Source organism: Stegodyphus dumicola, chromosome 12, assembly GCF_044657685.1.
Source record: "Stegodyphus dumicola isolate Sdum_Otavi_A_Nest chromosome 12, ASM4465768v1".
NCBI lineage: Eukaryota > Metazoa > Arthropoda > Arachnida > Araneae > Eresidae > Stegodyphus > Stegodyphus dumicola.
Genome location: NC_140779.1, coordinates 57,450,167 through 57,463,667, shown reverse-complemented (window position 1 = coordinate 57,463,667; position 13,501 = coordinate 57,450,167). Strand labels below are relative to the sequence as shown.

Here is a 13,501-nt window from a genome sequence, read left to right as displayed (position 1 = left end):
AAAGGAACTCAATTCGAGAATAGCCCGATGGGTTTTATATCTCCAAGATTTTGACTATGAAAATGAGCACCGTACCGGCTCAAAGATGGCTCACGTGGATGCCCTCAGTCGCAGTCCATGTTGCATGACTATCCAAGACAGTGTCCTTCTCCAATTTCGCAAAGCACAAGAAACCGACGCGCATATTACGGCTATTAAAGCACTCCTTCAAACGATGCCTTCGTATGATAACTTTCTCGTTAAGAACAATCTCCTGTACAAAAACGTCAACAGCATTGACTTACTTGTGGTGCCTGAGGATATGCAGGCAAATGTCATAAAAACAGCTCACGAACGAGGCCACTTCGCCGTAATCCGCACTCAAGAACTTTTAAACAACGAATATTTTATCCCAAATCTGAAAGAAAAAATTGAGCGGTGTATCCGTAACTGCATCCCATGCATCCTCAATAATCGAAAGCGTGGCAAACAAGATGGACTACTGCACCCCATTGAGAAAGACGACGCACCCTTGCACACGTACCATATTGACCACCTAGGTCCCCTTGCCACCACATCAAAGAAATACAAACATATTTTGGCAGTTATAGACTCGTTTACTAAATTCGTGTGGCTTTATCCGACAAAGTCTACAGACGCAGATGAAGTTATCAGTCAGCTGGAATCTCGAAGATCAGTCTTTGGAAATCCTTCACGGATTATCTCTGATCGAGGCCCTGCATTCAAATCCACTGCATTTGCAAACTATTGTGACACACAGAGAATAAAGCACGTTCTTATTACAGCTGGCCTCCCATGATCGAACGGTGAAGTTGAGCGTTTGAACTCCATTATTATTGCTGTCCTTTCTAAACTCTCCACAACCAACCCTGAGCAATGGTACCGCCATGTTCCCGCCGTGCAACAAATTATTAATTCAACTTTTCAACGTAGCATCAATTCTACTCCCTTTGAACTTCTCTTTGGGACTAAAATGAAATCGCAAAACGACATAAACATCGCTGCTCTAATCGACGAAGAGATCAAATCTGCATTCATTCAGCAACGTGACGATCTCCGTAAGGACGCAAAACAGCAAATCTCTAAAGTGCAAGACGAAAATCGCCGTACTTATAATTTGCGACGAAAACAGGCACAAAAATTTCAACTTCATGACCTCGTGGCTATCAAACGAACTCAGTTTGGCCCTGGTCTAAAACTCAAACAGAAATTTCTCGGACCTTATAAAGTCACCAGGCTCAAACAAAATGACACATATGATGTGGAAAAGTGTGCATTTTTCGACGGACCATCCAAAACATCTACTTGTGCTGAATACATGAAACCCTGGTCCAACAATATTGAACGTATCACTTAATTTTTATTAAACTGTCAGCATTATAGGTCCTCCTGTGTTTGGACAGATGACACCTGAGAACTTTCTAATATTTTTTTCCCTTATATCAACTTAATTCATTTTGTCATACTAATGTTCTTTTTATTTTTAGTTAACTGCTGTGGTGTGTTTAAACTATTTTTTTGCTCCATTTGTGTAAGTATCCTCAGCTTTGTATCTACAGATTATTTTTTTTTTATTATACCAATGTTACTATGCTATAATAATTTTTTTTTAATTTGATGATATACTATGTTGCTTCAGGCGAGGTCGCCTGTCCGGTCATGATGGCCGAATGTGGGAAACGTTATGTCATGATATTCCCTAATCCCCTACTGTGTGACGCATGCATTGCATCAGCATGTGTTTCCCGCCTTCGGAAGAAGACGAGGATTAGCTGGCGAGCGGAGCAGACGCCGCTGTATCGCTCGTATACCATTTTCATTAATTGTAATCCTAATATAATCTATATTTGTAAATAGTAATAAATGTGTGTTATCAACTATGGTCGTTGCCTTTCCCCACATACATGTTAGTTATCTTTAAGAAAAATGTTCATCTGGAATCCTCCCCCAATGGAACCCACTTCTTACCTTTTTTTTTTTTTTTTTTTTTTTTAAGGAAGAAGTAACTTTTTCTAGAGTAGAGTCAAGGTAAAAGCCTCTATTGAAAGTTATAAAATACGTTAAGTAAATGAAGATGCAGTTACTACTTCCAGTATATATGTAAGAATAGGTGTGAGAAAAATAATTTCTGCACCTGCGAGCAATTTAATAGGCTGTTCTCAAAATAATACTGCGAAATATTAGTTCTCCAAAAAAGGGGGGGGAATTGCTCGGTAAACGATACATTTTCCGATTATTTTATCTTGTGAAGAACAAATGTTTTTGCTTTTGTCTTCGAACCTTAATAAAGTTTTTGCTTTTTCGTGCACTCCATTTTGCCATCATTTCATGTTCTGCACACAATCCTCATAATGTAGTAGTATGCATAATGGCTTACAATGTAGTGGCTTTTTGAAATATGTGTGTGTTTGTATATATATATACAGTCAAAAGTCGTTAATCCGGAATAATCTATAATCCGGACCTCAAAGCTACAAACTTTCTGCGCATGCGCGTAATACCTTTACGCATGCGCATAATACGTTTACACGTGCGCGTTTAATGTATAACGGATAGTATAAGCTAAGCTAAAATTATCTAATTATCTATTTCAGTTAATGTTGCAGATTCCGTTGTTCCTTAATCTTCGAATTGGATCCGGCTTATTATTTTTTGCAGATTCTTAGAGCAATTTTATAAAAGTAAGCTTGAACTTTCGATTATGTGAAATAGAATTTCCACTGCTGGAGCTGCCAAAGGATCTACAAAGCAAAAGCATGTTTCGATGTCCATTAAACAAAAAGTGAAATTGCTGCAAAAAATGAATAAAGACATGAAGAAAGTGACAGAGCGGTGATTTGTTTCTCTAACCATTCTGAAATCTGTTTATCAATTTCACGCTGCTCTGCGGAAGGGGGGGGGAACGTCGTGACGCGCAATGAACTTAGAGTTGATCTGTCAGCACTATCCTCATCTTCAGGGCAGATGTTTTTATTTTATTCGGCTTATAATTCCTCACTAAATGTAGTGTTTCATCTCGATGTATTCTGATATAATTTAGATCAATTTCCTCGTCATTATAAATATCACGAATACACAAATAGTTTTCTGGTTGCAATTTTCTAATTTCGACTATGCGTAATGTATGCTTTACGCATGTGCGCATTGAAAGAAATGTTTAATAAAGTAAATAAATAAATAAATATAAAGCTTTTTTTTTGGTAAATTTTGATACCCTTTAGATCATAATTGCTCTTTATTTCATAAATTATGATTTCATATTTTTAATTTTATAATTTCTGCATGCCATCTTACCAGATTTAAACTGATGATCTATAATCCGGAATCGCCGAAGTCCCAACGAGTCCGGATTAAAGACTTTTGACTGTATATATATAGATATATATATTATATATATTTGAATTTAACAAGCATTCTCTATTTGTAAAAAAGCAAATTTAAAGTTTATTAAATTTTAAAGGATATTGAATTACAAATAAATGATTAATTATTGCTGCAAACTAATCTACAATATCATTTAAATTCTGAGGGCATATGTAAATCAAGTGCAAGTACCAAAATCTATGAATAAATATATAATTCCAATAAATTTTTGAATCTTAAAAATTTATAAAAAAGATAAAACTGTTGTATGATGACAGTAAATACATTCCTAAAAAATAAGTACATTCGACAGAAAACAACTGAATAATTATTTTACACCCTGCATATTGAACTTTTTTGGCCTCTTGTAATTTTTCTATCATATTTTTCAAAATGTAATTGAAGCTGAAAAATTGCTACATGAATACTGTGAAAAAACATCAGTGAAAAAATTCATATTATTTAATCTTCAAGTAAAGGAATTTTTTTTTAAATTTTATATGTTTATTTTGTCAGGAATATAAAAAATAGTCAGATTGCTTTGCAAGCTCTGAAGTGGGATTGTTTTGAAGGGGATTGTGTTCAAATTTAAACTAGGGAGACCTATTACTTTTAACATTAGTTTGGAACTTTTCAAAATCAGTGTTTTTTTTTAAGGGGGGGGAACGTATTTGTGCATTTTCATTTATATTGACTTCATACTGCCTACTAATATACTATGTTAAATATATAAGTAGAATAGCATTTTTTGCTGTTGCTGCTTATTAAACTATGTAATCCACATTATATTAGTCAAAGATGTATGAGACATGATTTTTAATTTAGTACAGAGAAAGAGAGAAACCTAGAAGTTTTTAAAATGAATCTGAAAACATTTAGTGGGAGAAAATTTTCACAGATAAATTATAATAAAAAAGTGACTAAAATTGTTGATAGTTTTCTGTTTTTAAACGAAAAAGTGTATTTCTGTTTGTATAAAAATATGGATTAGAAAAATATTTCCTGTTTTACTTATTGTCACTTAATCTAATTCTTTTAAAAAAATTTAGTTAAATTTTATTCACTTTTAATAATAATTAGGTAGAGAAGCTGCTGAAAAATTAACAAAACAAGTGGATGAAGCATGTGCAATATTAGCAGACTACAATAATCGTCTAAGCGAAGAACTTGAAGACCGAAAACAAGTGTCAAAGATGTTGAGTGATTTTACTCATGCTCAGAGGGAACAAGTAGCTATTGCAGAACGGAAGGTTGAAGTAAGTTGAATAAAAAGAAATGTTTTCTTTCAGATAAAGTTAATTTGAAAGTAAAAGATTTAATACATTACCCTGTAAATTGTTTTTTAATTTCTTTTTTTTAAATGTTACTAATATCAAGTGTAGTGCAATTGAATAAGTTCTTATATTTAAATTTGATCAAAATTTCTTCAATTTAGTTATAATCTGTTATCTTAGAAAAGCTAGATTTGGATTCTTTTTCAGCAATAATTACTGATATCATAATTTTAAATTTAAATGGAAATACAGTGATATTTATGGTAAAGTTATGTTAATTTTAAAATTAGCCCCTCCCTCAAAAAAAGGTCTGAAAGGGTTCTTCAGATTTTAAATTTTACCCATAAAGTCTCTTTTATATTTTAAGATGGTATATCTGTAGAGATTTCCACTAGAAATGGTGCAGGTAGAATGGTGAAACGTTTCATGAGATGCTAGATAAATATACATCTAGACTGTTTAGACTGTACCTAGGACTGCATTTATTGCTTTTAAATAGATTAGATTGTTATACAGACAAATTAATTTACAATAACAGATTGAAAGATAATATGTCATGTTTTGCCAAATTGCAACAGACTCGAATGAAAAGCGAAACAGTACAAAGATTTTTTTTAGTGCTTTTGGGCCCTAAAAAGAGGTCGTTTTGTAAGTTGCAGACTTCGAGGTTAAAAAGAGATTGTTCCCTTATCTTTGGGTTGGGGGGAGACTGAGGAATAGGAGCCTGTGTCTAATTGCCCTTTAGATCAATACTTCTGGCGATTTTCTACAGATGTAAAAGAATGATGGCTTCGATCAGTTGCAAAAATTTGCTTATTACACACATATATGTTTTATATTCTAATTAGGTATTAATTAAAAAAAATCAATAAATAAATCTACTTACAAGCAGATTTTTATTCCTGGTATTCTGGTAGAAATATAGTGGTGATTACATTAAAAACATGGTTTGTCATAATTCAGTTCTTTACCGATTTTGTGACAAAATGCTCTATTAATGCAAAAAAAGTTATCCTGTCTTCTTCCATTGGTGGGACATTCCACAAGCACATGTTTTAAAATCAAGTTTAAATGTGATTTATCTATAAAAACTGTTTAAGTTGGAATTCAACCAAGAGGACATACACGAAAATGGCAACATTTCATGACTGAAGAAAAGTTAGGAGCATGGTTGCCCAATTGTTATGCACATGATTGTCAGAATTTGGCTCATTCTGAAAATTTGGCAATTTCTACATAGGTGGTTTTTTTTAAATACCTTAGTAAGTTTTTTTTTTTTTTTTTTTTTTTTTTTTTCCCCCCTGTTAATATTGTGTTTGGGGAAGAATGTGTTATTCACATTGCTGAAGTAGTTTTTAAGTTTCTATTTGAAAACAAATGAATGCTGACAGAAATCATCATTTAACCCTTCAACATACTTGCATCACTGTGCTGCGTTAGTATACGCGCAGGACAAATTTTACCCCAGTGTTTGTTTTTCGAAGTTCACCTCCCCGACGTATAAATAAATGCATTTTCTTTGTTTTAAATGAATGTATAAATGACTAATAGCTTTGGAATTTTGTTAAACCTTTTTTCCAGTTTTAATTTGAGATAATCTTACTTTGTTATATTAACATTTCCATACTAGTTCCCTAAAGTAAGCCATAAAAATCGAAATTTATGCAAAATTACTAACTTATATAAGATACATGTATGAATTCTCATATTTGAAAAATCAGTTTTCATATGTGCATATTTTTAAACGTAAGTGTTTATTATAAAGAGTGGCTTCATAAAGCACTAGAGGAAAATGAAAAGGGTGCATTCTTACTAGCTTTTTTCCTTAAAACTCAATATAATGTCATACAATTATTCATATCAAAGAATAGATTCTAAATACGAATACAGTCAAAAGTCTTTAATCCAGATTCGTCGGGACTTTGGCGATTCCGGATCATCAGTTTTTCCAGATTATAGATCATCAATTTAAATCTGGTAAGATGGCATGCAGAAATTATAAAATTAAAAATATGAAACCGTAATTTATGAAATAAAGAGCAATTATGATCTAAAGGGTGTAAAATTTACAAAAAAAAAAAACATAATATTCTTTTGTTTACGTTCGGAAACATTTCTTTCAACGCGCGCATGCGTAAAGCATACATTACGCATAGCTGAAATTAGAAAATTGCAACCAGAAAACTTATGATGATTCGTTTGTGTGTATTCGTGATATTTATAATGACGAGGAATTTGATTTAAATCATATCAACGACAGAGTACATCGAGATGTGATACTACATTTAGTAAGGAATTATAAGCCGAATAAAATAAAAACATCTGCCCTGAAGATAAGGATAGTGCTGACAGATCAACTTCCAGTTCATTGTGACGCCCTCCCCCTCGCAGAGAAGCGTGAAATTGATAAACAGATTTCGGAATGGTTAGAGAAACAAAGGATATGCCTTTATCCATTTTTTGCAGCAATTCCACTTTTTGTATGATGGACATCGAAACAGGCTTTTGCTTTGTAGATCCTTTGGCAACTCCAGAATCAGAAATTCTTTTTTACATAATCGAAATTTCAAGCTTACTTTTATAAAATTGCTCTAACAGTCTGCAAAAAATAATAAGCCGCATCCAATTCGAAGATTAAGAAACAAAGCAATCCGCAACATTAACTGAATTAGATAATTTTAGCTTAGCTTATACCGTCCGTTATACATTAAACGCATGTGCAGAAAGTTTGTAGCTTTGAGGTCCGGATTATGGACTTTTCACTGTATTAAAAAATATGAATAACACATAGGTTTTTCACCTCTCCTACCTGAGTTTAATTATTCAAATAATCTTGTTTTGAACAATCCTCACATAGTGTGACAACATATTTTTACAAACCAATTCTTAGGGTACAAGTCTGCTTCATCTTCTATTCCTACCAACCTTTTTACTCCAGTTTTGAGTTCTTTGAAGAGAGATAGAATCACAGCCCTGTTTAGGACATGTTCTTTTACAAGCTTTAATGCTAAATCTTTGAGAAAAGCTCTTCGGTTCATATTCACTCGGTCGTTATTTCATCAATGAATAAGAAAAGCATTTATACCTGCAATGTTCATTAGTCCGAAAAATACCATTAGAGGCCAGCAGTGGCATTTTCTTGAAACAGACTAAGTTCCACATAACTCATCAACAGTATAAACATCACCTTTTGTACAATTGCAAAAAGTTATTTCGAGCTGAAGCTGCTCTTTAGACAATGGATTGATTTGATTATCCTCATGTATGGATGATAGAACAAGAACCGATTTACTCTTTTTTGGAACATACGTAGAAAGAGTTAATTCTTTACCTCTAAACCCAAAGCACGAAGAGTAGAGGAGCCTGTTTTATATGGCAGAAATTCTTCTGGAATTTCATGCTTATCTTTTCGAAGTGTCCCAAAACATGTCAATTTGTGCTTTTTCAATAGTTCATTGGCCAAAGGAATGCTCATGTGCCAATTGTTCATAGTTATATTTCTTTCAGTTCCAGTTATGGGTGCAATAAGTCTTTGTACAATATCCAATGCCACATTTGATTGTCTATATAGTCCGACAGGTTGCTGACCTGCATAAATTTCTAGGTTGTATGTGTAAAATGTATGAGAATTGCACAATGCAAAAGTTTTTATTTAATTTCTTGGGAGCTTACTTTTTATATATTGTCTGAATAGGCACCTTTCTCGAAAGCGTTCTAATTTTTCGTCTGTAGTACAATATTCAGGTAAAGAATATATTTTTCATATGTTTTTGACAAATATTTGAAAAATATTTCTAATAAGTGCAATTGAAGCCGTCATATTTCGCTCTGCTCGTAAATTTATGTCATCAAACCTAATACACCTCAACAAGAAGTGGAATCGGTAGATAGACATTGTTATTTGAAAAACAGTTATTCCGCTTCCATCAGCTGACCACAAATCTTTGCTTTGAGAAGTGCTGCTCTCAGCACTCCGGCATAATATAATAGGAAAAACAACGCCTTCAATTCAGCTACATTTGTCTCTTGTGCATCACGTTCTCTAGAGAATTTGTTTCTTAATCATGAAATGTAAATGTTTGTTGATTTCACCAAATCTTCCATTATTTCTTCATCAAAAATTTGCAATAAACAGTTGGATTTTTCAAATTTCTAAAACATTTCTTGATACCACTTAAATGTGTCACTATATTGTGCGGCTGTGTCCGGACATTTTTTGAGGGTAGTTTTTACTTCAAATTGTTCCATCTTTTTCAAACGTAAAAATCATCTCATGTCAAAGATATGCTCCCTAAATCATGTGAATCATCATATTGCTGTTCAGAATAAGTTTCGTGAGTTTTTTCAGAAATATTATTTCACTCAGAATCGGAATCTTCAATTTCGCTATCAGTTTCAACACTAGCGAGAAGATCCCACAGTCGTTACTATTCTCGCTCGTACGCACTCATCTCAATGAATGTCTCTCTAGAAGTGAAATGTTTGTACGTGCGCGAGGTAGCTAGAATCCCATTTCACATTCCTTCCCCGAAAACACAAAATCCCAAGGCCACTGGAAAAATTCCTCTGGATGACCTTTTCCTAACCTTGATCTTGAAAGGTACAGGAAGTACTAGAAAGATCACGTACGACCTTCCTTTATTTTCTAAGAAAAGACTGCATGTGGATGGGATTTTACCCCAGTGCATGTGCTGACGGCAACTGGAGTATAAATTAGTTTCACAAATATTAATTATGCATATTAGTTTTTGAAAATTATCAGTAAAAATATGCAATACAGTCAGAAGTTTTATAATCAGTTTGCCTAATTAATACTTCTAACAAGTATATAAGTGTGAAATAAAAGAGAATTTCCCATTAATTTGACTGCTTAATTTATTCCCATTTAAGTTAAATACATAAATCATTAGTTTAATTTTTCCTCTTGCATTAATTCTTTATGTACGTGAATCCTATTTTTTAACAAGAAATGATTATTTTTACTTCTTTGAATGAAATAAAGGAAACATTGTAATAACGAAAAATTTCGTATATAAATATCCATTGTGATTGCTTTCGAATCCATTTGAACAATGTTTTTGCATGGGATCTGAATGTACAGACAGAATAAAGGATCCTTTTTGCTTCCTTGTACGAAGTAAAAAATAAGTATTGTAATCACGAAAAGTTTCAGGCAGCAAATTTCAACGAAAATATCCATTGTGATCGCTATCGAATGCAATTTAACGATGATTTTGCGTGATATCTGTACGTAAGGACAGAATAAAAGACTTGTTTCCTAAAAAAAAATTATAAAACTGCTTTAAAATTAATTCTGAAGATAATTTTTCATGATGTCTGTACGAATGTATGTATGTATGTGCATACGTACGTACGTATCTCGCATAACTCAAAAACGAGTAGCCTCAGAACATTGAAATTTTGTATATACGACTGCTATAACATGTAGATGTGCACCTCGTATTTTGGTTGCAATCGGCCGCACCAAACATATATAAATATATTTATATATATATCCACTCTGTTACCCGGCTCAGTGATCTCAGTTTCTTTACTCTTATATGTTTGTAAATTGTACTATTTTTGCTTTAAAAATGATTGAATTATGTTGTTTTTATCTTCCGGTTAAGGTTTTTATGCCTTTAGTAAATCTGTATGCAATATTTTTAGAATTATCAACAATTTTAAAGTTGTTTAAGTGCCGCTAAGCCTTTTTTATGGCGGCTATTGATTGTTTACATTTGAAACAGCAGACTAGTGGATTTGTTGCCAATCTAGAGAAACTTAGCTTCGCAACAACAAAGATAACGCCTTCGTTTATTATTGCCAATTAAATCATGCTTAATCCTTTCTGGAATTTTTTCGAGGAAATAAGTGTTTAAGATTTACTTCGTAATTTTTAATATAGATATTTTGAGTTTTTATGTATTTTTGCCTTCTCGGGAAGTGAGAACTGAATTAATTGAATGAGAAATACTCAGTCGTCTGTGAAAAACTATTTCTTTTTTGTTTTCTTTACTTAATTTCTTTTTATACTTCATTCTAGCTTTATCATAGTATTTGAATAGAAGATGTGGCAACGATTAGATAATTCTATTCTTTAAATGATATAAATTTTGTGCATTCTGAGTTATAATATGAATGAAATATAATACTGTTAAGTGAATCTAGCGCCAGAATGTCGCTATGGTAAACAAATACTAGAGTGAATTTTAAAGAATGTATTTATTATATTGTGGTTTAAGCGCTGTCGGCAAAGTAGATTTAATTCAATCCAATAAGTTTAAATTAAATGCAAGAAAAAAGGCGTATAATTTAATATTCCGTACAAGGAAGTCATGTGGTGTACACATCAGATTTTTTCCAAAATAGATTCAGAAGAGATTTTTTTGTGATGTCTGTATGTGCATATGTCTGTATCTCGCATAGCTCAAAAATGAATAGCTGTAGAACGTTAAAATTTTGTATATGGGACTGCTATAACATATAGTTGTGCACCTCCTATTTTCATTGCAATCTGCTGCACCAAGCATGTATATACAGGGTTCGTAGCTGTCCTTACAAGTGCTTATAAGTCCTTATATTTGAAAATAAAATATAAAGGTCCTTATAGGTGCTTGCTTTTTCTTTAAAGCCCTTTTTTTTTTTTTTGTTTGTTTGTTTGTTTTTAGTGCTCTTTTTTTGCTTTTAGTGCTTTTTTTTAATGAATGCGTATTTTTTCCCCTTACCGAAGCCCAAACTAAATAAACAACTTTTCTTTCTTATATGCAACGTCAGATGGTGAATCATACTCCCGAAAATCGCTTTCCCCCCCTTTCTCTGCATTAACGTAACCTATGGTGCGCGCGAGAGTACAGACTGGTGCACGTCGTTCTATTGGTCAAAGAATTGCAAAAAGGGTATAAAATTCCGGTACATTCTGTGTTCTTTTCCTCCCACCCAAATACTACACTCGTTTGAATTTCTATCAAGATTTTAATAATTTGCATTCTCGTTCCACGTGGTCAGTTCATATTCGTGTTCATTATGATCATTATGCTTATAGTACGAGCATATGAATGAATATTTATAATAATATAGTTGCAATAACTGCTGAAGTATAGATAAACTTCCAAAAATGGGTGTGTTTTTACACAGATTAGATTTCTAAGGAATAATATTCGGAATGGCTTAAGTAAAAGTCAAAAAAAAATTTTTTTTTTTTTTTGCCAATATATTATACAGTACGAAGGTTCTCCCCTTCCTCCGCAAAATCTCTAATATTGAAGTAGCAGGCTTCTTTTTTTTTTTTTTTTTTTTTTGTCACTGTCCAATCTGGATTGAATAGGACTAAAAGTTTTGCGGTCTACCCAACCCAAGCGAAGATTGATTCTATTCCGGAAATTTAACGCAGTCGGTTGAAAATTAGAATCAGAAACACCCCAGATTAGTAAGTCTCTTTCTTTTCCTTTATTTAGTTCTTTATTCTCCGAATACTGGCAGCTATTGATTGCGAATGCGTAATATCACATGTGGAAGAATAACCCCACATGTATTGCACAATAACGTTTGCGGTATTTTGCAGAGATAATTAATTTTGATGTTCAGTCCGAGAATTGTTTATGGACACTTAAAAGAGTTTTATTATGCTTTCTAATCAGAATATTTTTCAGTTCCGTTGGTCTATTTTTATATGATGCACATATCGAAATGTCAAAATCATTTATTTAGCCGAGAAATCTAAAGAACGGCTACAATCTCTCCCACTCCTCTTTTTCCAGTTACTATCCGGAATATTTGTCAATTTCCAAGTATGCGGGTTAATTAAGCTTTTACTGTTAAAGGATGGCTGCATGAGCCAATTTCCTGTCTTCTGATTTCAGAAATGTGCCTCTTTTTTTACTTAAATTACTTTGCTTGGAATATATGTTAAGGGAAAACTATTATTCAATGAAAATTTAGAAAATGTTCAGAATTTTGATTTAAGTTAAATTATTTAAATATTAATATGAGTGGAAAAATAAATTGTATTTATTATTAGGTTCCAAACGAATACAATTAATATGGTTTATTGTTATTTATTTTCTATATTTTGAACTGAAATTCCAATACTCATTCTCTTAATAAATATTGCATTGCTCATATTTTAAATTACAAGTCTAATTTTTCTTTTCAGGTTATGCAGTTGTATGTAATGTAATTAGACAGGTGCTTATTTTTTCCTTAAAATGTACTTGAAAAGTGCTTATAGGTGCTTATTTTTTTAACTAAAATGTGGCTACGAAGCCTGATATATGAGAAAGAGGGTGGGGTAGGATTGCAACAATATTTATAGTAAAATTTTTCATAAATCTGATTGTCTAAAACTTACAGGCAATGCAGAAGTTTCAAGATGGCTTAATGCGGAATATGCTTTCAGATAAGACGCAGTTTAGAGAAAGTTATTACTAGAGACAAAGTACCCAAAATAAAAATGAGCAATTAAAAGGCATTTTAAATTATAATTTTGATTTGCATTTTTTTTATCTTACATATACATATCTTACATATGTGTGTGTGAAAGATAAAAATTATGTAAATCAGCTTTAGTATTTAATTCAAGAATAGTTTCTTAATTCCTCATTTTTAATTTGGGTATTTCCTGTTTATTCTAAAAAAATAGTAATAACATTTCTGAACTGCGCCATTTCTAATTTAATATACATCACATGGCTTGCGTTACACTGATGACATAGCTAACTGGGGACTTAAATTTAATATTTTGAGAACTGAAACTTTTAGAAAAGTTTTCTAAATCAAAACCTTCTCTTGGTAAGCTTCCATGTTGGATAATTGGGCATCTTTAGCTTTTCTCTGTGTGCTACTTGTATGCCATTTCACTTCAT

At 32.4% G+C, this 13,501-nt stretch overlaps 1 protein-coding gene across 2 annotated transcripts in view; it reads left to right on the top strand.

The window, feature by feature from the left end:
* LOC118179389 (regulation of nuclear pre-mRNA domain-containing protein 1B) overlaps window positions 1-13,501 on the top strand; it is a 75,550-nt gene that overhangs the window by 45,910 nt on the left and 16,139 nt on the right. For both annotated transcript variants that reach the window (XM_085827740.1, XM_085827741.1), the window contains exon 7: window positions 4,444-4,619. In XM_085827740.1, coding sequence (XP_085683866.1) covers window positions 4,444-4,619 — 176 coding nt within the window. The remainder of the gene's footprint in view (window positions 1-4,443; window positions 4,620-13,501) is intronic.